This window comes from Coregonus clupeaformis, chromosome 9 (assembly GCF_020615455.1).
Source record: "Coregonus clupeaformis isolate EN_2021a chromosome 9, ASM2061545v1, whole genome shotgun sequence".
In the NCBI taxonomy this organism is placed as follows: Eukaryota; Metazoa; Chordata; class Actinopteri; order Salmoniformes; family Salmonidae; genus Coregonus; species Coregonus clupeaformis.
In genome coordinates this window covers 7585876-7609749 of record NC_059200.1, presented here as the reverse complement: position 1 = coordinate 7609749, position 23874 = coordinate 7585876, and the positions used below count along the sequence as shown (strand labels likewise).

Genomic DNA, 23874 nt, shown 5'->3' with positions numbered 1-23874 from the left:
CTAAATTCCTTATTCATTACCAGCTCCATTTTCCCATTCAAACATTGAGATGGTTTTAGCAGAATTTGCTTAATCTTTTCGAATGATTTCCATTGGATTGTCAGGAAGACAATGCAGATTATAGGCCTATCCTTAATCAGCATTGGTTATGCTTAGGCTATCACACACACAGCCTGCATTTAGACCCTTATATTTGAATTTTAAATTACATGAGACCTGAGTCTGCATCACTCTGTGTCTTTGATTAGGGAGTTTTTCCTAATCAAAGACACTGTTTGGGGTTTCAGGCTGGGTTTTTGTATAGCACTTTGTGACATCTGCTGATATAAAAGGGCTTTATAAATACATTTGATTGATTGATTACACAAGGGACCCGGGGAAAGGCTACCTGATGGGTTAGATTCCATATAGCCTAATCATTATAATGAAATATGCATAATTTTGATTAGACCATGTTACAGATACATTCCCTTCACTTCTTTTCTGCCTGTTTGTCAGCTCACGCGTATCTCCATGGTTGCCTAGAAACGCGAAGACAGTGGGCGCTCCTGACCTTGCGGTCGTGAACGAGCTGCGCGCGCACAAACCGATAGGGCTAATATATTAATGTTAATCAAGAAGACAAAATAGAACATGTGAATTGAAAGTAAATATTTGCATTCGATAAAAAATATAATAATAATGAAATGTGATCATCAATGCAGTGCCATGAAAACGAAATGATATGGAGAAGAGCAAGCCGGGGATGAAGAGTAGGAGCCTCCGTTAGAGCAGGTGAGTCGAAAATTCCCTTTCCATGAGATGAAGGTTTGGCAAGATTTTACTACACACCACGATCCCACATAGCAGGATCATGGGTATTCTTTTCATAATATGATGTAGTTTAATTGTAGCATATTTAAACATAATTGTATAATATTTTGGTGATATTTAGATGTTTTGCATGTGATAATTAGGTTAAACATTTGCAGCGTTTTATTAATCAAGCGCATCCTTGGTGTTTATTTGGAAATTTGGAGGAGCAGTGCTGTCTGTGACTTGGTCTTTTGTGTGAACGTTTGGTTTTCAGTCTCTTTTTCAGTCTGACATTTTTACGCATCGTTGCCTATTACTGGTGAATCAATGCCACCAGCTCACCTTCAACGAGGTGTTCTGTGACATTATCGTCCTTTTTCCCTGTAACGGTGCATGCTTTAGTTTTTACACTAAAACGAGTTGGACTAATCGAACGATTTGGAAGGATTAACTCTGATTAAAATTGCACGGGCGCCGGATTTGGCTATAGCACCTTGCGTGCCTCACAGAGAGGAGAGAAAGAGACTGCTTTATTTGCGCCGCACTCCGGATCTTTTAGCCATCACCATTCTGCCAATGGTCACTGGCTGCTACCTTGGAGTCGGTATAATACAATTGGGATTCATTCACACCAATTTATAGGCGAGATGTCAAAGCATGTTATGTGTGTCCAATTAGACTCCCCGTGTAGAGTAATTAATTACAAGTTCTCATTGGGGATGTGGTTGTAATTGTGCTTATGACTGGCTTAGCCAATAGGGCCACTGATATCATTACATTATTGTGGGCCTGTCGCCGCAATAACGGACCTCAACCATGTTGTTTTTTCAAATGCATCTTTAAATGCATGAATTAATTTGTTGCCCTGTTTTGGCCCATAAATGCAACATTTGTAGACTATATTCTTGATGTTAACACACCTGTTGTGAGTGTTGTCTAACTTATGGTTAATTGTCTGTATTTGGCATTTTTAGTATATTCGAAAGCATTAGGCTAATGGCCTACACTCAAAGTTCAAGTGACACTGGAAAATGACCATTCTCGTTCTCAATATATTTTCTGAATCAACAGCCTTTTCATTGGGACTGAAAATTGCACACAGCTCAGGAAAATAGGACAGGTTGCAGAGTTTAGTAGCAGACTTAGACTTAGGGCCTGTCAGTATTTTGAAGTGATGATTTTAATGTAAGGATGATGAGAATCCGAGATAATGTCTTTATTTTCAATGTAGGCTAAATGCAGGTTCATCAGATAGCTCCCACAGCATTGCGCGTATAAGAGACAGTGAGTTGTAATCTATTCGTATTCATGTCTTGTCGGGAAGTCTCTTCCATCTCCCCTGCTGGTCTTAACACAATTCTATGTGTTGAGGGAATACACCTCGTCAGCTTTGCCTGGCCTCCTGATTAACCTGCTCAAAGTATAAGTAGCTAAGGCTTACTTTGTCAACCTTTAGCCTTTTTCTGTATATATACATCATGCAATAAATTGCAATTATTGCACAAGTTGAAAATAAAAAAATAAAAACTGCCTATATGGGTGATAGAGACATGATAGACATGTTTTATCATATTAACTACCCCCCACCCACACACACATGGGCCCAGCTACATGTACTACTCTTTTCTATTCATCATTTTTTGAAGCTGTTGCTGTTATATTTACACAACACAGCTTGTACACTTTTGTAGAGGTAGAGGACTCATAGATATTTCCGTTTTTTGATAGAATCAATATCTGTTAATTCCAGAAAAGAGTAGGTTTGCTTTCATGTGCCTCAATACCATGGTCTATCAATAAATGCTAAAGAAATTGATTTAGGGAAACAAGCTTGTGCTTGCATGTTCTTGGAGTCATCCATACCGACAAGCAAGTACCCAGCCTGATGACCCAGGAGACTCGTTACACTGTTTCTATTGCCTGTAGCTCTACGACACTGTTGTTTCACTATTTTCATAAGGATTTAGCCTACTGTTTAGCTGTTTTAATAGAGGGTTGGTGTTGCCATGCTGCTGTGGCGCTATACTATACACATGCAGGCATCATGGGAAAGAACATGATTATATGGCACTGTACTTCCTTCCATTACAGCTTTCCATCCTTCCACTCAAAGGTTATATCAGTGTTGTTATTGGTTTAATAGACATTTCTGTCTCATTCATTACTGTCCTTTTACATGACAGAAAGTGAATGTGCAGTATACTACTAAAGCCCTCACTTCCAGATGCATTGCAGCATACAACATTCTGCCTACATCGATGCAGATGCTTTTTCAGATAGTTCAAATCTTCTCCCCATGGTAATGTCAGCCCACATTAGAACGAATGAAAGGGTGTTTACACCGAACATGACGCTGGAAATGATATCGCCTATTTGTAGAGTAATACTTGTCCCAGGCGAAATCGTGAAAAATAAAGACAATTGAGGCCAATGTGCATATCCTCTGTGATATATATTTACATTTACTTATACAGTATTTACATTCACATTCTGCTGGATTACAGACAATACTACCACTCACTCATCACAGTAGTGTGTTCAAATGGTCCCTTGTGTTCTCCCAAGCAATTCGTTTGCTTTGAAATGATTGTGTGGGTTGTCTACAGGGAGCCAATCTTCTGTGAAAGCATACGGATGATGAGCAACTCTCGCTCTATATATTTAGAAGCCCCAGTTTTCAAGTAATCTGGCAACATAGTACCGTCAGTATACTCAGGGGCATTGCAGTAAGCAATCCACACTTTTTAGTTGAAATGCTGATTTCGATGTTTGCTCACCTAACCATTTGTCTCTCTTGTTTGCAGCTCTAGGTTTCAGAACAGCAATGAGAATTGGAGCTGGAGATGAGTGAATACCTGGGCTTTGTTTATTTGTTTTTAGAAACCATTGGAGCCCAGGGCAGGTTGAGCGATGCCTGGTTAAGTGGAATACAGTAGGCCATAGGGGTTGAGAGGACACTCAAGTGTACATTGGGGTGGTGCAAGGGCACTCACTTGCCCAGACCATGTGGTTGGCAGAGTTTACGCACCATCTGTTGCCTGCACACCTATCAAATCGGCAAGGAAACGCAACCATCGCCACCCGCCGTGGTCTTTTAATGTGGATGTTATGTTCCTACTGGCCATTTACAGTGATGTCCAGCCAGAACTACAACCCGACTGTGAACACCCAGTTTGGGAAGCTGAGGGGCCTCCGGGTTGCGGTGCCAGGCGAGGTCCTTAAGCCCGTTGATCAGTACCTTGGGGTGCCGTACGCTGCCCCCCCTATCGGGGAGAAGCGCTTCATGCCCCCAGAGCAGCCCTCCTCCTGGTCAGGGATCAAGAATGCTACCCACTTCATGCCCGTGTGCCCTCAGAACATCCGCAACACAGTGCCCGAGATCATGATGCCCATATGGTTTACCTATAACCTGGACACAGTGGCCAACCTCATTCAGGATCAGAACGAGGACTGTTTGTATTTAAACATCTATATTCCGACAGAGGATGGTGAGTGGAGTGGGTAAAATGGACCAAAGGGACAATCCATGTTGTTTCCTGTATTGCCCTTGCTGTCACCTTGCAATCATCATGTTTTGCTCATGCAGCAGTTGTCATTGTGCATCTCATTTGTGCCACCCCAAGTTGTTTTCTTATCCAAAGTCATGTCACCAACTCCTCTTCACCCCGTTACAATGTTGGCTCCGTTCCTTGTGTTCCCTAAGGGGAAAATCACACACTGATATAAAACCTATTATTGCGTCAGACAACTAATAATTTAAAGTCAGAATATAGCCAACAGCATGGCCTAACCTAACTACTTTGAATGGCTCAAATGTTATGATAAATCAGACTCAGACATTTGTTAGGCCGGTGAAATATGTATTATTGTGCACTAGATGCCTGTTGTTTACAATGTGAGCGCCTTAACAGTGTAAGAATCTGAGATGCAATACATTTATATATTTGTATGCTATGGATCTGTAGATCAATATTAACTTGACAAATTCCGAGGTGCTTAATCTCCAGTAAACACTATTGTGATTGATAAACACATTTCCTTTCCTTAAGTATTAGGGCTCATACAATATACAGACAGAGTGCATGTGAAAATGGACAGTGTGCAGCATTGTGAAATCATTATGATTATTATTAAATTGGATGAATATCTCTAAACCCCCTATCCCACTACCTCCCTTGTATAGTTCCTGTGGTGATGCCAAGTGAACTGGGTTGGGTGCCTGCATGCTTCTTCCAGTTTTCACAGCCTTCTGTTATTTCGTAGTCTTTCATTAATTTTTCAGTCAAAAGAACATCCAAGGAATGTGCCAGAAAACCCAACAAGAAAGTATGTAGAGAAGAAGGTATGTAAGCTAACAAAGGAGTAAAAAGGAGCAAAGTGACTTGGGAGTTGGCTCAAAACCAAGATCACAGCATCATCGTATTTGAAAATCAAACACAGCAGAAACCGATAAATGTTGGTCAGAGGTGTGTGCGTCCGTCCATGCGTGAGAGTGTGTGTGTGTGCCTCTGCTGTGAGAAATTAACATCCACCCATGACATGTTTATTTGAAAAGCACATTTATTTATATAATTTTTGTATTTGTTATTATTGGAAAGCCATCTATGAAAGAAATCAACATATTGATGTCAAAAGTTACTGTTTGTACAATATGTAAATCTATTTTTTTCTGAATGCATCATGACAAAGAAAAGGAGAGTATATCATATCTTCCCTCAAATTATGCATAGCCTATGTTTACTACAGACAAACATCCTTTGTTTTTACAGTAATGCCATTTTTGCCAGATTTTCTGAGACACAGATTGGGATATCACTATCTTCCTTCCTTGGTGGTCAATCATGCTATTTTTGAATTCTCTTGTACTTTTTTGTTTTTTTCCCTCCCTAATGTGAATCCTAGGGGCCCACAGCAAGAGTCAAGGAGCGGATTTCTCTCATGGTGACAGTGAAGGTATTTTTGATGCTCAAAGTTGAATGCAATAGTTTTTTTTGGGGGGGGTTTGGAAACTTTTTGACTTTTGATATTTTCACAGACTTTCGTCTTCGATCTCACCTTTGACAACTCAGAAGTGGTTCAACCTTAGTTTATCAGTGGGCATGCCAAGTCAATTATAAGTCACTTTATTCTCTCAGCGTCTTAGCTATTTCACTCTTAATTGATTTGATTTGGACATCCATATCATATTTGCAGTATTTTTTGTGTCATGGACTTTTTTGGGACACTGAATACTGATTTTGTCCTCTAACAGCCCCCTTGAAGACAAATGCTGGTCAATTTGTCATTGATCCCACATTTACTCAATTTGAACAATGACTCACATGGGTTATTTCTTGTGTCTTTGTGGCTATACCAATCAACAAAGAGCTTATTTTTTAGCACTATAAATTGAATGGGAGTGCAATAAATGCACATATACAGTACCTCTTCATGTTTTGAAAAGTGAACATTTTGCTGTGTCTTCTAGGGATCACAGACAGTGCTGTCTATAACCAACTATATCTTATCTCAAAGTCTCCTCCACTACTTCTCTGTGGGTCTCATTGGAGGTCCGTACAAGTGACTCATGAGGATGAAGCTATTACTATTCACTACATACCGTACTGTTCAGAAGATTGACTGTGATGTAGGAAATGGGTGTCCTTATGTTATTTTATGGAAACTCACGCCTTTCTCACATTGACACTGAACTTACAATTCAGGTCATAGGCCTTATTCTTTTTGTGAGCAAATTTGTATTTTGCCATTTTTTCGTTGGGGCGGGGAGAGCGGTTATATTGTGAGGAGGGGTTATATGCCTTATTCTGACGAAAAAACTATATTTAGTAGTTGTTTGTTTTAGATGCAGAGAAAATCAGGTCCTGCAATTTAACCACTATTATGACAAATTCATTGATAGGAGCGTGGTGCACAGAAACGACCACCTTGCCTGAAGAAGCATGCTCTGTTGAACATAATGAACACATAGTATTAACCAGATATACTTTAGAGATACTAAATGTGAAAACAGTATATTGCTAATATTAGAATATGGCTCAGGCTCTAGTATAAACACAGTTTTGTGGGGGCAAAACATTGAGATTGACATAATATAGATCCCTGTTAGGCCTGTATGAGTACTGTCCTTGCTTTGCATTCTTGTCTCCATTGGTGCGTCACAACCACGACCCTAATCACCCAAGCACATCTGCTAAAATCAATACCATTACCTTGAGCTTACCTTCAGCTTTAGTGGTGTAAATGTTGCTGAGTCTACTTTCTGGGAGGAGTTACAATATTCTGATGTTGCATTGCATTACCTTGCCTGTAAAGCTTTACCGTACAAATAGTAAATGGCTGATTCTCTCTGCAGACATTCGGAACACTGAGGCTAGGCCTGTGATGGTCTACATCCATGGAGGATCCTACATGGAGGGGACAGGGAATATGATCGATGGGAGTGTGCTGGCCAGCTATGGGAATGTCATCGTCATCACTCTCAACTATAGGGTCGGAGTACTAGGTGATGGGATTCTCTTACTATCTCTGAATGGTGTTTGTGGACATCCTTTTCAGTCTAGAAGATACATTTTCTTCTTCTCATAACGTTGATCTCCCCACAGAGATCCTATTAATATGTAAGTCTATGGATCTCGCTCCCTCCACAGAGTTTATGCCAGTTATTCAAACTTAAATTAATTTGTTACATTTCTATCATTTGCTATATAAGTCATTTTCTCCTGGTGTATAATGTATAATCCCAGGTTATGAAGGCAAGGTCTTTTTCAGGATGTTATTGTATTGAGGAGGGAGTAAGATTAGAAATACAACAACGTCAGAGGGCAATGGTTGTGACTATTCATCACCTACTTGGTGTATACAAGCTACAATATTCCAAAACACTGTTTCAATTACTGTAAATCTTTTTTGAGGTGAATTTAACTAACCTGCAGAGAAATAGACCGCTTTTGGCAGGCCTGGAAGACTTATTTAAATAAGAAGGGATGCAGGAATCACAGCCAAGGTCTGGAGTCTTTCTTGTAGGAGTGACATCACAGCTGTAACACTTCATGTATTTTTGTGCGAGGGGCGGAAAGGGCCTGCCCCCCTCTCTGTGATTGATACAGCATAGTGGAGAAAGCATATTGGAGAAAAGGACAGGTTGCAACTCAAGGAGCCGTGCAGTGAGAGTATCCTTATGAAATGGAGGAGGAGGAGGAGGAGGAGGAGGAGGAGGAGGAGGAGGAGGATATACTGAGCTAGTTATTTAACCTGCTCTGGTATGGTGAATCTCAGATAAAAGTGTGAAAAGAAAGAACTTAATATATTCTCTTCTCTACATTCCAGGCTTCCTCAGTACAGGTGACCAGGCAGCTAAAGGAAACTATGGACTCCTGGACCAGATCCAAGCCCTGCGTTGGATCAGCAAGAACATCGGCTATTTTGGAGGAGACCCTGGTCGCATCACTGTCTTTGGATCTGGGATCGGAGCATCCTGCGTCAGCCTGCTCACACTGTCCCACCACTCTGAGGGTAAGACTAAGACTCAACCTGGATAGACAGGGCAGGGGTGGTGGGATGGAATGGGGATGGGATAGTCACCAGTGAATCTCATGCCCAATGGGGATGCCTTTATATAGCTTTATCGCATGATAAACACACACAGGCCCAGTGATTCCTCAGCCTGCAGTTATCACAGACACATACTATATATTACTTTATCTGGTACTTCATCTTGTAGTGTAGCTTCATGTGGAACATTAACATAAATGTGTTGTGGTCTCTAGTCTTGCTTCAGGGAAGTGACATTATTTACTGTGTTGAAACAGATCTACTGTTATCTGCTTTTATTTCTACTTTGATGTTTTTATGCAAAAATTAATATTACTTAATATTATTTCTGTATTATTTCATTCTTTAGTTTTACCTTTACATTATACAGTGCATTCGGAAAGTATTCAGATCCTTTCCCTTTTTCCACATTTTGTTACATTACAGCCTTATTAAAACATTTATTACATAATTTTTTTCCTCATCAATCTACACACAATACCCCATAATGACAAAGTGAAAACAGGTTTTTATAAATATTTGCAAATGTATTAAAAATAAAAATAAGTATTCAGACCCTTTGCTATGAGACTCGAAATTGAGCTCAGGTGCATCCTGTTTCCATTGAACATCCTTGAGATGTGTCTACAACTTGATTGTAGTCCATCTGTGGTAAATTAAAATGATTGGTCTGTCTATATAAGGTCCCCAGTGGTGTAAAGTACTTAAGTAAAAAATACTTTAAAGTTCTACTTAAGTCGTTTTTTGGGGTATCTGTACTTTACTTTACTATTGATATTTTTGACAACTTTTACTTTTACTCCACTACATTCCTAAAGAAAATAATGTATTTTTTACTCGATACATTTTCCCTGACACCCAAAAGTACTAGTTACATTTCGAATGATTAACAGGACAGACAAATTATCCAATTCACACACTTATCAAGAGAACATCCCTGGTCATCCCTACTGCCTCTGATCTGGCAGACTCACTAAACACAAATGCTTAGTTTGTAAATTATGTCTGAGTGTTGGAGTGTGCCCCTGGCTATCCGTAAAATAATAAAACAAGAAAATCGTGCCGTCTGGTTTGCTTAATAAAGGAATGTGAAATGATTTTATACTTTTACTTTTGATACTTAAGTATATTTTAGCAATTACATTTACTTTTGATACTTAAGTATATCTAAAACTAAATACTTTTAGACTTAGTAGTATTTTACTGGGTGACTTTAACTTTTACTTGAGTCATTTTCTATTAAGGTATCTTTACTTTTTTCCACCACTGGAGGTCCCACAGTTGACAGTGCATGTCAGAGCAAAAACCAAGCCATGAGGTCGAAGGAATTGTCCGTAGAGCTCCGAGACAGGATTGTGTCGATGCACAGATCTGGGGAAAGGTACCAAAAAAATTCTGCAGCATTGAAGGTCCCCAAGAACACAGTGGCCTCCATCACTCTGACAGAGCTCCAGAGTTCCTCTGTGGAGATGGGAGAACCTTCCAGAAGGACAACCATCTCTGCTGCACTCCACCAATCCGGCCTTTATGGTAGAGTGGCCAGACGGAAGCCACTCCTCAGTAAAAGGCACATGACAACCCGCTTGGAGTTTGACAAACAACACCTAAAGGACTCTCAAACCATGAGAAACAAGATTCTCTGGTCTGATGAAACCAAGATTGAACTCTCTGGCCTAAATGCCAAGCGTCACATCTGGAGGAAACCAGGCACCATCCCTACGCTGGCAGCATCATGCTGTGGGGATGTTTTTCAGCGGCAGGGACTGGGAGACTAGTCAGGATCGAGGGAAAGATGAACCTTCAGAAATGACTTTGTCAAAGCAAGAACATACAGTGGGGAAAAAAAGTATTTAGTCAGCCACCAATTGTGCAAGTTCTCCCACTTAAAAAGATGAGAGAGGCCTGTAATTTTCATCATAGGTACACGTCAACTATGACAGACAAAATGAGAAAAGAAATTCCAGAAAATCACATTGTAGGATTTTTAATGAATTTATTTGCAAATTATGGTGGAAAATAAGTATTTGGTCAATAACAAAAAAGTTTCTCAATACTTTGTTATATACCCTTTGTTGGCAATGACACAGGTCAAACGTTTTCTGTAAGTCTTCACAAGGTTTTCACACACTGTTGCTGGTATTTTGGCCCATTCCTCCATGCAGATCTCCTCTAGAGCAGTGATGTTTTGGGGCTGTCGCTGGGCAACACGGATTTTCAACTCCCCTCCAAAGATTTTCTATGGGGTTGAGATCTGGAGACTGGCTAGGCCACTCCAGGACCTTGAAATGCTTCTTACGAAGCCACTCCTTCGTTGCCCGGGCGGTGTGTTTGGGATCATTGTCATGCTGAAAGACCCAGCCACGTTTCATCTTCAATGCCCTTGCTGATGGAAGGAGGTTTTCACTCAAAATCTCACGATACATGGCCCCATTCATTCTTTCCTTTACACGGATCAGTCGTCCTGGTCCGTTTGCAGAAAAACAGCCCCAAAGCATGATGTTTCCACCCCCATGCTTCACAGTAGGTATGGTGTTCTTTGGATGCAACTCAGCATTCTTTGTACTCCAAACACGACGAGTTGAGTTTTTACCAAAAAGTTATATTTTGGTTTCATCTGACCATATGACATTCTCCCAATCCTCTTCTGGATCATCCAAATGCACTCTAGCAAACTTCAGACGGGCCTGGACATGTACTGGCTTAAGCAGGGGGACACAGCAGGATTTGAGTCCCTGGCGGCGTAATGTGTTACTGATGGTAGGCTTTGTTACTTTGGTCCCAGCTCTCTGCAGGTCATTCACTAGGTCCCCCCGTGTGGTTCTGGGATTTTTGCTCACCGTTCTTGTGATCATTTTGACCCCACGGGGTGAGATCTTGCGTGGAGCCCCAGATCGAGGGAGATTATCAGTGGTGTTGTATGTCTTCCATTTCCTAATAATTGCTCCCACAGTTGATTTCTTCAAACCAAGCTGCTTACCTATTGCAGATTCAGTCTTCCCAGCCTGGTCAGGTCTACAATTTTGTTTCTGGTGTCCTTTGACAGCTCTTTGGTCTTGGCCATAGTGGAGTTTGGAGTGTGACTGTTTGAGGTTGTGGACAGGTGTATTTTATACTGATAACAAGTTCAAACAGGTGCCATTAATACAGGAAACGAGGGGAGGACAGAGGAGCCTCTTAAAGAAGAAGTTACAGGTCTGTGAGAGCCAGAAATCTTGCTTGTTTGTAGGTGACCAAATACTTATTTTCCACCATAATTTGTAAATAAATTCATTAAAAATCCTACAACGTGATTTTCTGGATTTTTTTTCCTCAATTTGTCTGTCATAGTTGACGTGTACCTATGATGAAAATTACAGGCATCGATCATCTTTTTAAGTGGGAGAACTTGCACAATTGGTGGCTGACTAAATACTTTTTTCCCCCACTGTAACTAGAGCTTTACAGTGATGGTGAAAACTTGAATACATTTTGGGATTAAGTGGGTTAAAATCTTCCTAGAAGTCGGAAAAACATAACGAGCAACAATTTTGAAATTCAATATTGGTAAACAATTTCTACTTAAAATATCAAAGGGATGCAAAATGTACTCTATTTGTGGAACGCCCCAACTCCAAATGGATCCAATCGAGTCCTTCAGAGGAAGTGAATTGTTTGGATATGTGGCTAGGGTGGTGGGGGTAGTGGTACTGTTAAGTGATGGCTATTGTTCTCCTCTCCTCAATATAATCAGACTAAAAGCTTTGCCTCTTAAATAGTGAACCCCTTTCAAAGAAACACCTATAAATTCAAGGTAGTGTATGGATGGAGTCTAACTATCTATCTATCTATCAATTTAACTTTATATATTTACATATATACATCAAGACATGTACACACAGCACATACTGTGCAGCATATATTAATCAATACAATAGTCTTTAAACCTCACTCTGTTTTACACTCACTAATTTATCCCCAGCGTTTCAGAAAGATTTGCTCGTATTTCTTTCTCACCCTCACAAGAGTAAATGGAAGGAGGGTTGTGAATGAATTAAGGAATGCCACTCAATCTGAAACAAAGATAGTGGCATCTGTGCCTTTACATCACCCACACACACACACACACACACACACACACACACACACACACACACACACACACACACACACACACACACACACACACACACACACACACACACACACACACACACACACACACACACACCACCTCCTCTCCTCTAATCAATCAGCCCTTTATTACACCAGGCCACAGCTCTAACGGCACCAGAGCCAGTTCAGGCCCCTCTCACTGAGATTGTGTGAGCCAGCGTGATACTACAGCTCCCTACTACGTTGCACTGTTCAGGCGTGATCTGATTTCTCTCTACAGAAACTGCATATCAAGCTCACAGAAAAAAACCAGAACTAAATGGAATTCAAATAATTGAACAGACGTCGGTCAATTAGTTAAATAAATAAATAAAATAAAAACTTATTTCGGTTAATCGCTCAGCACTAATATTCAAATACAGATCTCAAATATATATGAATTTGAATATAGCCTATAGGCTAGAATTAAATACAGTGGGGAGAACAAGTGTTTGATACACTGCCGATTTTGCAGGTTTTCCTACTTACAAAGCATGTAGAGGTCTGTAATTTTTATCATAGGTACACTTCAACTGTGAGAGACGGAATCTAAAACAAAAATCCAGAAAATCACGTTGTATGATTTTTAAGTAAATAATTTGCATTTTATTGCATGACATAAGTATTTGATCACCTACCAACCAGTAAGAATTCCGTCTCTCACAGACCTGTTAGTTTTTCTTTAAGAAGCCCTCCTGTTCTCCACTCATTACCTGTATTAACTGCACCTGTTTGAACTCGTTACCTGTATAAAAGACACCTGTCCACACACTCAATCAAACAGACTCCAACCTCTCCACAATGGCCAAGACCAGAGAGCTGTGTAAGGACATCAGGGATAAAATTGTAGACATGCACAAGGCTGGGATGGGCTACAGGACAATAGGCAAGCAGCTTGGTGAGAAGGCAACAACTGTTGGCGCAATTATTAGAAAATGGAAGAAGTTCAAGATGACGGTCAATCACCCTCGGTCAGGGGCTCCATGCAAGATCTCACCTCGTGGGGCATCAATGATCATGAGGAAGGTGAGGGATCAGCCCAGAACTACACGGCAGGACCTGGTCAATGACCTGAAGAGAGCTGGGACCACAGTCTCAAAGAAAACCATTAGTAACACACTACGCTGTCATGGATTAAAATCCTGCAGCGCACGCAAGATCCCCCTGCTCAAGCCAGCGCATGTCCAGGCCTGTCTGAAGTTTGCCAATGACCATCTGGATGATCCAGAGGAGGAATGGGAGAAGGTCATGTGGTCTGATGAGACAAAAATATAGCTTTTTGGTCTAAACTCCACTCGCCGTGTTTGGAGGAAGAAGAAGGATGAGTACAACCCCAAGAACACCATCCCAACCATGAAGCATGGAGGTGGAAACATCATTCTTTGGGGATGCTTTTCTGCAAAGGGGACAGGACGACTGCACCGTATTGAGGGGAGGATGGATGGGACCATGTATCGTGAGATCTTGGCCAACAACCTCCTTCCCTCAGTAAGAGCATTGAAGATGGGTCGTGGCTGGGTCTTCCAGCATGACAACGACCCGAAACACACAGCCAGGGCAACTAAGGAGTGGCTCCGTAAGAAGCATCTCAAGGTCCTGGAGTAGCCTAGCCAGTCTCCAGACCTGAACCCAATAGAAAATCTTTGGAGGGAGCTGAAAGTCTGTATTGCCCAGCGACAGCCCCGAAACCTGAAGGATCTGGAGAAGGTCTGTATGGAGGAGTGGGCCAAAATCCCTGCTGCAGTGTGTGCAAACCTGGTCAAGACCTACAGGAAACTTATGATCTCTGTAATTGCAAACAAAGGTTTCTGTACCAAATATTAAGTTCTGCTTTTCTGATGTATCAAATACTTATGTCATGCAATAAAATGCAAATTAATTACTTAGAAATCATTCAATGTGATTTTCTGGATTTTTGTTTTAGATTCTGTCTCTCACAGTTGAAGTGTACCTATGATAAAAATTATAGACCTCTACATGCTTTGTAAGTAGGAAAACCTGCAAAATCGGCAGTGTATAAAATACTTGTTCTCCCCACTGTACATGAGGGACATAGAATCTCCTCAACATTTTATTTCTTTTTTTACCCACTTTTTACCCCAATTTCGTGATATCCAATTACGATCTTGTCTCATCGCTGCAACTCCCCAACGGGCTCGGGAGAGGCGAAGGTTGAGTCATGCATCCTCTGAAACATGACCCCCAAACCGCGCTTCTTAACACCTGCCCGTTTAACCCGGAAGCCAGCTGCACCAATGTGTCGGAGGAAACACTGTTCAACTGACGACCGAATTCAGCCTGCAGGTGCCCGGCCCGCCACAAAGAGTCGTAGAGCGTGATGAGCCAAGTAAAGCCCCCCCAGCCAAACCCTCCCTTAACCCTCTTGTAGTTAAAAGGGTTAGGGTTAGCTAATAAAATGTTACTCCAAAAGTAATTACAGTTTTATTACACAGGCACAAGAACAGTTTAAGTGTTACTGAGAATGCTAACAGTAACAAAATATGGCTATTAAGTGTCAAAAGGAAACTAAATATCCCAAAACTGCCTTCTTGAATCAACTACAGCTAAGGTGGGTGGAAAATCATGTTAGTTTGTATTCTGAGTAAACTATCCATTTACAGATGGTATAGTGTGTGTTTGAAACAAGAACACTTACCCTCAGATGGACAAAGAGGTTCCAAGTAGTTTTTTGTAAGCTTCCAACTTGCTGTTTGCGATGTTTGCAAATCGCTTTGAATTACTCTGCAGTATTTTCAGGTATCATAAAATTAATTGCAGCTTTCAACCTTTTCAGTGGCATGTTGAAAGAGTCATACAGTAGTTGAATGTCACCTTATTTATACTTATCTGTACAAAATATCATTGGTTAATTGGTTTGACTTGATTATGTACACCTGGGGCAATTGACATTCAGGAGAATGGACATTTACAAAATGTTCAGATATACAGTAAATGTATTGTGTCGATCAAATATGACTGCCAGATAGATTGGAATAGTATAGGAGATTGTGTGTGCTCTATTCATTCTATTTCTATCTTCAACATGCAATTGTCAAAGACTCCAGTCACCCAAGTCATAGACTGTTCTCTCTGCTACCGCACGGCAAGCGGTACCGGAGCACCAAGTCTAGGACCAAAAGGCTCCTTAACAGCTTCTACCCCAAAGCCATAAGACTGCTGAACAATTAATCAAATGGCCACCCGGACTATTTACATTGACCCCCCGCCCCCCTCCATTTGTTTTTACACTGCTGCTACCCGCTGTCTATTATCTATGCATAGTCACTTTACCCCTACCTACATGTACAAATTACCTCGACTAACCTGTACCCCGCACATTGACTCGGTACCGGTACCCCCTGTATATAGCCTTGTTATTGTTATTTTATTGTGTTACTTTTTATAATTTTTTACTTTAGTTTATTTGGTAAATATTTTCTTAACTCTTTCTTGAACTGCATTGTTGGTTAAGGGCTTGTAAGTAAGCATGTCACGGCCATCCAATAGTTTCAGAAAAGTAGTGTCACGATCGTTTACAGACGGGACGGACCAAGGCGCAGCGTGATATGCGTACATGTTTATTTTTCCGAATAAACACAATGACAAAACAACAAACGAAACGTGAAGTCCAAGGTACACAAAACAAACATACCTAACACGGAACAAGATCCCACAACCCACTAGTGCCAATAGGCTGCCTAAGTATGGACCCCAATCAGAGACAACGAGCTACAGCTGCCTCTGATTGTGAACCACACCGGCCAACATAGATCTACACGATCTAGATCTAAACATAGAAAATGCAACATAGAACATACCACACAGAAAATACACACCCTGACTCAACAAATACGAGTCCCCAGAGTCAGGGCGTGACAACTAGTCACTTCCTGAGATCTGTATTGGATTTTTTTTTTAAGGACTTGCTTTCTCAGATCTGTATTCAAATTGTTTTAAAAGTAGTTTTTTTCTGAGATCTGTATTCAAATAGCTTTAGAAAGTAGTAATTTTCTGTTTCCCCAGAAAAATAGTTACTTTCCACAAAGCAGTTTAAACTACAGTTATCCCAGGTCTGAATTATACACATTTTGCCATGACTTGTTAATATGATTTCTGAGTGAGTGACTAACAAAATCAGTGGGGGCCCCCTGGAGGTCAAGGCCACTGGGCACGTGCCCTGCGTGCACAGTCGGTAATTCGACCATGATTCATAGAAGTTTAGATAGCTGGCTAGACTAATTTACCAATCTGAAAGATGTTTTGACATGGGATAATTGAGTGCCTGTCAGTGACTGACATAAATAGAGAGAAACTTCTGATGCAAAATCAAATTTTGAAATTGTACCTTGTGTATTCTACCAATCTAACTCTCAACAGTAATGGGTCCATAAGCAGTAGCTTATGCCGCTATGGCCGGCCCTGTTTATGGACATCTGCTGTTCTATCTGACTGGACTGAAGATCGAATACTGCCATACTGTACACGTCCGTCAAATAAAATGGCGTCTCCGCCTCATAGCCAGGTAGTCTCTGGTTAAAGAGTGTCCCTGAGGACGCAGCTATTGAGGCATGATGCAATGACTGACTTTGTGTGTGTTGCTGTGGTGTGTGTGATTCCCTGCATGAGGCCTGCCTGTTATCGCATATACACCTGCTCACACACACCCTGATGTAGTATTGATTTTGGAGCATGGTTTCTGTCAATGTTTATTATTTGGTTTTCCTGGCTGTCCACAGACCTCCATTACGCTTGGTTCTGATGGACATGCTGTGAGTGTGAGCAGAGCGAGGATTGTGGATGGAGAGAGTGGAACTGATTTAGAGAGAGAGAGAGAGAGAGAGAGAGAGAGAGAGAGAGAGAGAGAGAGAGAGAGAGAGAGAGAGAGAGAGAGAGAGAGAGAGAGAGAGAGAGAGAGAGAGAGAGAGAGAGAGAGAGAGAGAGAGAGAGAGAGAGAGAGAGAGAGCTCATTGCACGATAGATAGTTCACATCAAGATCACTGGACCGATTCCCCGCACAAAGTTAGGTTGAATTAATAGTATTTCTTAAAATGTAATCTTAAAGGTTCATGTTTTCAACAAGGCTACTGTGTGTATTCACAGTGGAGTCACTGAATGTTCATCATTCCCAAAAGCAGTGCTCTCACAGATGAGTGCCACAAATTTGTGCGCAAATATGATGCCTATGTGTTGAGTGAAAGTTTAATTAACTAAAATCCCTTTTTAATGTGGCCAATGTGAGACCTTACATATGCACCACTTACTAAGCTTTATTTTTAATTGTGAATTATACACTGTCTCAATTAGAATTTCAATTATTTTTAGAGTTCCATCTTTTCCATTTATATTATTTAGCGATTTATCTAACGTTAAAGGAAAATGACAGTTAACTGAGACTGCAGATACACAGATTGAACAGACCCAAATGTCATTTATTTTTCATTTTTTATGGATGTTGATGAGGTTTGTCTATCACGATCGCAAATAAAATCGTGCGGTGAGCACAAATTATCATAAAAACTCTGGTCAAAACTGACCTCTCATCATCAGAACCTAGATAGAGATCCTATGAAGCTACCAATATGTTATACTGCAGGGTAGGCCTACAAATGTACTGTCTCAGATTGTTGTTGACCAAACAGCACTCATCTGATCTATGTTTGTGACTGTCCATGCTGTGCTGTGATCTCCCCAGGCCTGTTCCACAGAGCTATCATCCAGAGTGGCTCAGCCCTGTCCAGCTGGGCCGTCAACTATCAGCCTGTCAAGTACACCCGCATGCTGGCCGAGAGGGTGGGCTGCAATGTGTTGGACACCCTGGACATGGTGTCCTGCCTGCAGAAGAAGAGTGCCAGGGAGCTGGTGGAGCAGGACATCCAGCCAGCCCGCTACCACGTAGCCTTCGGCCCCGTCATCGATGGTGACGTCATCCCCGACGATCCCGAGATCCTGATGGAGCAGGGCGAGTTCCTCAACTATGACATCATGCTGGGCGTCAACCAGGGGGAAGGGCTGCGCTTCGTGGAGACTGTGGTGGACCTAGAGGACGGCGTGTCTGGCAGCGACTTTGACTTTGCCGTGTCGGACTTCGTGGACAGCCTGTATGGCTACCCGGAGGGGAAGGATACTCTGAGGGAGACCATCAAGTTCATGTACACGGACTGGGCTGACAGGGACAACCCGGAGACCAGGAGGAAGACATTAGTCGCCCTGTTCACTGACCACCAGTGGGTGGAGCCCTCGGTGGTGACGGCTGACCTGCACGCCCGCTACGGCTCACCCACATACTTCTACGCCTTCTACCACCACTGCCAGAGCCTGATGAAGCCTGTGTGGTCGGACTCGGCCCACGGAGACGAGGTGCCCTATGTGTTTGGCATCCCCATGGTGGGAGCCACTGACCTGTTCCCGTGCAACTTCTCCAGGAACGACATCATGCTCAGCGCTGTGGTCATGACCTACTGGACCAACTTCGCTAAGAGTGGGTGAGTACAGTACCCTGAGACCTGGTCAGACTCAGACAGGATCCATTCTGTTAATCCCAAATCAGGCTTGATTGTGGTATGCTTGTATAGTAAAACTTCTTTCACATTATTTCCCATTTGTGTCCCTGTATTTGCCTAAAAAGTATTCCTAATCATATGTAAATGTGTATTGAAGCCTGTGCAGAAGAACCAATATTTATAGACATACAGATGCACTTCACATGTACAGTGCCTTCAGAAAGTATTCACACCCCTTGACTTATGTAGAGTCAATAAGTATTCAATCCCTTTGTCATGGAAAGCCTAAATAAGTTCAGGAGTAAACATTTGCTTAACAAGTCACATAATAAGTTGCATGGACTCACTCTTTGTGCAATAAGAGTGTTTAATATGATTTTTGATTGACTACCTCATCTCTGTACCCCACACATACAGTACAATTATCTGTAAGGTCCCTCCGTCGAGCAGTGAATTTCAAACACAAATTCAACCACAAAGACCAGGGAGGTTTTCCAATGCCTCGCAAAGAGGGCACCTATTGGTAGATGGGAATAAATAAATAAAAAAGCAGGCATTGAATATCCCTTTGAGCATGGTGAAGTTATTAATTACACTTTGGTCGGTGTATCAACACACCTTATCACTACAAAGATACAGGCATCCTTCCTAACTCAATTGCCGGAGAGGAAGGAAACCGCTCAGGGATTTCACTATGAGGCCAATGGTGACTTTAAAACAGTTACAGAGTTTAATAGGTGTGATAGGAGAAAACTGAGGATGGATGAACAACATTGTAGTTACTCCACAATACTAACCTAATTGACAGAGTGAAAAGAAGGAAGCCTGTACATAATACAAATATTCCAAAACATGCATCCTGTTTGCAACAAGGCACTAAAGTAATACTACAAAATGTTATGTTTGAGGCAAATCCAATACAACACATTACTTATTTTCAAGCATAGTGGTGGCTGCATCATGTTATGGGTATGCTTGTAATCGTTAAGGACTGGGGAGTTTTTCAGGATGAAAAATAAACGGAATGGAGCTAAGCACAGGCAAAATCCTACAGGAAAACCTGGTTCAGTCTGCTTTCCACCAGACACTGGGAGATGAATTCACCTTTCAGCAGGACAATAACCTGAAACACAAGGATACATATACACTGGAGTTGCTTACCATGAAGACAGTGAATGTTCCTGAGTGGCCAAGTTACAGTTTTAACTTAAATCTACATGAAAATATATGGCAAGACCTGAAAATGGTTGTCTAGCAATGAGTGTGCTTCAATGAAAAATGTAGGGCAGTGTTTCCCAACTCCAGTCCTCGAGTACCCTCAACAGTACACATTTTTGTTGTAGCCCCAGATAAGCACACCTGATTCAACTTGCCAACTAATCATCAAGCCCTCAATGAGTTGAATCAGGAGAGTTTGTCTGGGTCTACAACAAAGATGTGTGCTGTTTGGGGCACTCGAGGACTGGAGTTGGGAACACTGATGTAGGGAATGCTGAGCCCTTGAGGAGAGACTGACATTACATCAACCAGTCTCACAGCTCACAACTGGCCTTGACCAGCACAACTTGCCTGTTGACAACCCCCATAATGAAACAAATGAAAGCTTAATGTCTTCTATATGGGTAGTCAATCTCTGACCCCTGTCTTCACTGTTTGTTTGCAGGGATCCCAACAAGCCAGTTCCCCAGGACACCAAGTTCATCCACACCAAGGCCAACCGCTTCGAGGAGGTGGCCTGGTCCAAGTACAACCCCCATGACCAGCTGTACCTTCACATCGGCCTGAAGCCTCGCATCCGCGACCATTACCGTGCCACCAAGGTCGCTTTCTGGAAGCACCTGGTGCCCCACCTATATAACCTCCATGACATGTTCCAATACACCTCCACCACCACTAAGGTCCCTCCCCAGGACACCACCAACTCCAACGGTAAGAGGACTGGCACCACCAAGCGTCCGCCTGTCTCCACGGCCCACAGCAGTAACGGGGACGGGGAGGAGACGGGTCCTCTGATCGTGGCTAACCCTAGAGATTACTCCACTGAGCTGAGTGTCACCATCGCTGTAGGCGCCTCGCTGCTGTTCCTCAATGTGCTGGCCTTTGCCGCGCTCTACTACCGTAAGGACAAGCGCAGCCGTCAGGATGGCCACGGCGGCCCCCATCAAGCCAGTCCCCAGCGGCAGAGCAACGGCAACGAAGTGAGCCACACCACCAACACCATCGACGAGAGCCTGTCCCATCAGATGACCCAGAGCAGCCAGATGAACCAGTGTGACACCCTGCATGACCTCCATGATCTCCACGACCTCCATGACCTTCACGACCTTCACGACCCCCTGCACCTCTCCACCAACATGGACTACACCATGACCCTGCGCCGCTCACCAGACGACATCCCCCTGATGACGCCCAACAACATCACCATGATCCCCAACTCCCTGATGGGCCTTCCCAATATGCACCCCTACAGCACTTTCCCAGCCGGGTGCAACTCCACAGGCCTGCCCCACTCCCACTCCACCACCCGGGTATAGACCTAGCCTGGGACCTATGACATATAGACCATAGGGGACAGAGATTGTAGAGGTGAGTTGAGGGGCGAGCTGTGATGTACAGTAGTTTATGAATGAATACAAATCAGTAGTTGGGATGGGATGCGTGGGTAAGATAAGTTTGAATTGATGTTCATACTGCAAGAGCCATGCAAAGCTTTTTCTGGTCAAAGGGTGCAGAATCGCCGCCAATATACTACTGCCTCCTCTCTCTCACAGAGGGACGTCTATAAGCAGTCATTTTCTTATAATCATTTTCAGAAGCCTTTGTGAGCTGGTTAAAAAAGGGGGGAAAAATGCTTTTTATTTCCCATTCTTGTCTTTTGAGGGTAACATTTATTTTTTCTTACTTGTACGACCTCAGCATAATGTTTGTACAGTTGGATTTGTACGGGAAGCTTTTTCTTAATATGATATCAGTTTTGATTTTCAACAATTCTTTGTGGAACAATTAACATCTTGACTCATCACTGACTGAAAGGACATTTGTAAAAAGCAGAAAATCTGTGTTATGAAGCTATTTTATACATATTCCTCATGTTACTCACAACTTAAAGGGGTATTTTTTACTTACTGACTAAAGAATGGCTTGTTACTGTAACATTCTCTGCATAGAGAAATACTATGTTACGGTGACTGTGATGAATTGAACCTTTACTACAACATTGATTACAATTTGTAGTAAAAGTATCACATTTATCCAACAATATTTCTATTTGAATATGCACAACGTGTGTGCGTGTGTTTGTGTCTGTTTGTGTGCGCGTATGTTTGTGAGTGTGTGTGTGTGTCTGCGCACACACAAAGTGTAATGTAAAAGTGTAAATTGGTAAGACATTTGTTTGACATTTGTTTGAAGTATTGGCTTTCATCATATTAGTGTTGTACTCCGATCTATGGTCGTCTGTTTAAGTACCTTTGTTCTTTTTCAGTTAACTGTGTCTTCTTTTGCAAAACACGTTCTGCGAATGCGACTTCTGATTTGTTATAAAAAGAGAACAGCTTAAGATGGCACCTACTCTAACCAACTGATATTATTCCATTGGCTTGGCTTGTTTGTACAGAATAAACTTAGACCAGCAGTTTTTTTTATTGTTATTTGTTTATATGAATATAAAGGTATTCAGTAAGATAATTAAGTATATTACAATTGTATGTATAAACTACCTGAACAAATCAGATTTGAAAGAGTTTTGCTTAACATATTGCAGATTGAGTAAACTGAATTTCACCCATGGGCTTCATCCCATTTACACAAAACACCGATTTTGTAGTATAACACATTTTGAAGCAAGGTTCTTTTGAATTCAGTGGGAACACTTCACAATATTATTCTGCACATCGGTCTGAGAATTACTGTCACCTTGCTTTCTTTGATACGATCATAGAACACGATTAACTAATACTACTGTTCAATATCAATTGGCTGATTAAAGATTTTTTGGAACTGAGTTGTCTTCTTGTCAAAATCCATCAACATCTTTATTATGAGTCAGATATGGCTAGATGGCCAATCTAATTCAATTGTATCACATATCAAGATTATTTTTCAACTGAAAACAAACAGCAACATTTCAGCTTGGATTTTGAGGCATCGGGGCAATGCCGCATATATAACTGGGACCAGTTGAGATTACATAGACACAGCTTTGGCATATTATCATAATCTATGGTACATTTGTAACTGTATGATGATATTTTGGTCAAGGGCTATAAAGGGGGAAAGTCAAAGAGGATAAGAGGGTACAGGCACACTCCAAAAAGACAGTGTGGTGTTTGCTCCAGCTGCACACTGGGACCATTGTAAGGAGTGGGCTTTGACATCAACTGGGTCAGGGATGGAGGGATGAGGGAGGGGAAGGGAGGGGAGAGAGAGCAGCAGCTGGACCCAGCCCTCAATGTCCCCTTGTTAGTCTACTTAATCAATGTCAGTCCAGTGGCATTTCCATGGCCTGCCTTTTGTTTTATTCCCTTGTCTGTATATTCTTCATATCTCTCTGTGTTTTCTGAAGATGCTGCTCTGAAGAGTCAAACACACCCACCAGCCAGAACCTGCTCTCATTGACCATGTGGCGTCCTTTACGTACCTCAGACAGGCAGCACACATACTATGCAGACCATGAATAGCCTGGCTACTGAGAGAGAATGAACTGCCCATGCAGCAGCCCACATACTGATCACACATGATGATCACACATACAGTACAAAGGCCTACAGATCTGCTATCTTAATTTTACCCTGTTTCTCACAGCAGGAACATAATTCTGCAGCAACAGGAAATGTGAATTATTATGTGGATTATAATTAATGGACATTTTTTGTAGGGGATGATACATTTTTTCGTT

The 23874-nt window shown here is 41.9% G+C and overlaps 1 protein-coding gene across 3 annotated transcripts; it reads left to right on the top strand.

The window, feature by feature from the left end:
* Positions 1-548: 548 nt before the first annotated feature.
* Positions 549-22980, top strand: LOC121573655 (neuroligin-3). Of its 3 annotated transcripts, XM_041885794.2 has the most exons (8): positions 549-774; positions 3600-4283; positions 5078-5137; positions 5698-5748; positions 7148-7297; positions 8122-8307; positions 18170-18959; positions 20641-22980. In XM_041885794.2, exons 2-8 carry the CDS (start codon positions 3800-3802, stop codon positions 21509-21511), a joined length of 2592 nt encoding a protein of 863 aa, XP_041741728.1. In that variant the 5' UTR covers positions 549-774; positions 3600-3799; the 3' UTR covers positions 21512-22980. The 3 variants fall into 3 exon arrangements, with proteins under 3 accessions (XP_041741728.1, XP_041741729.1, XP_041741730.1); XM_041885795.2 differs by lacking the exon at positions 5078-5137; XM_041885796.2 differs by lacking the exons at positions 5078-5137; positions 5698-5748.
* The last annotated feature ends 894 nt before the right edge of the window (positions 22981-23874 follow it).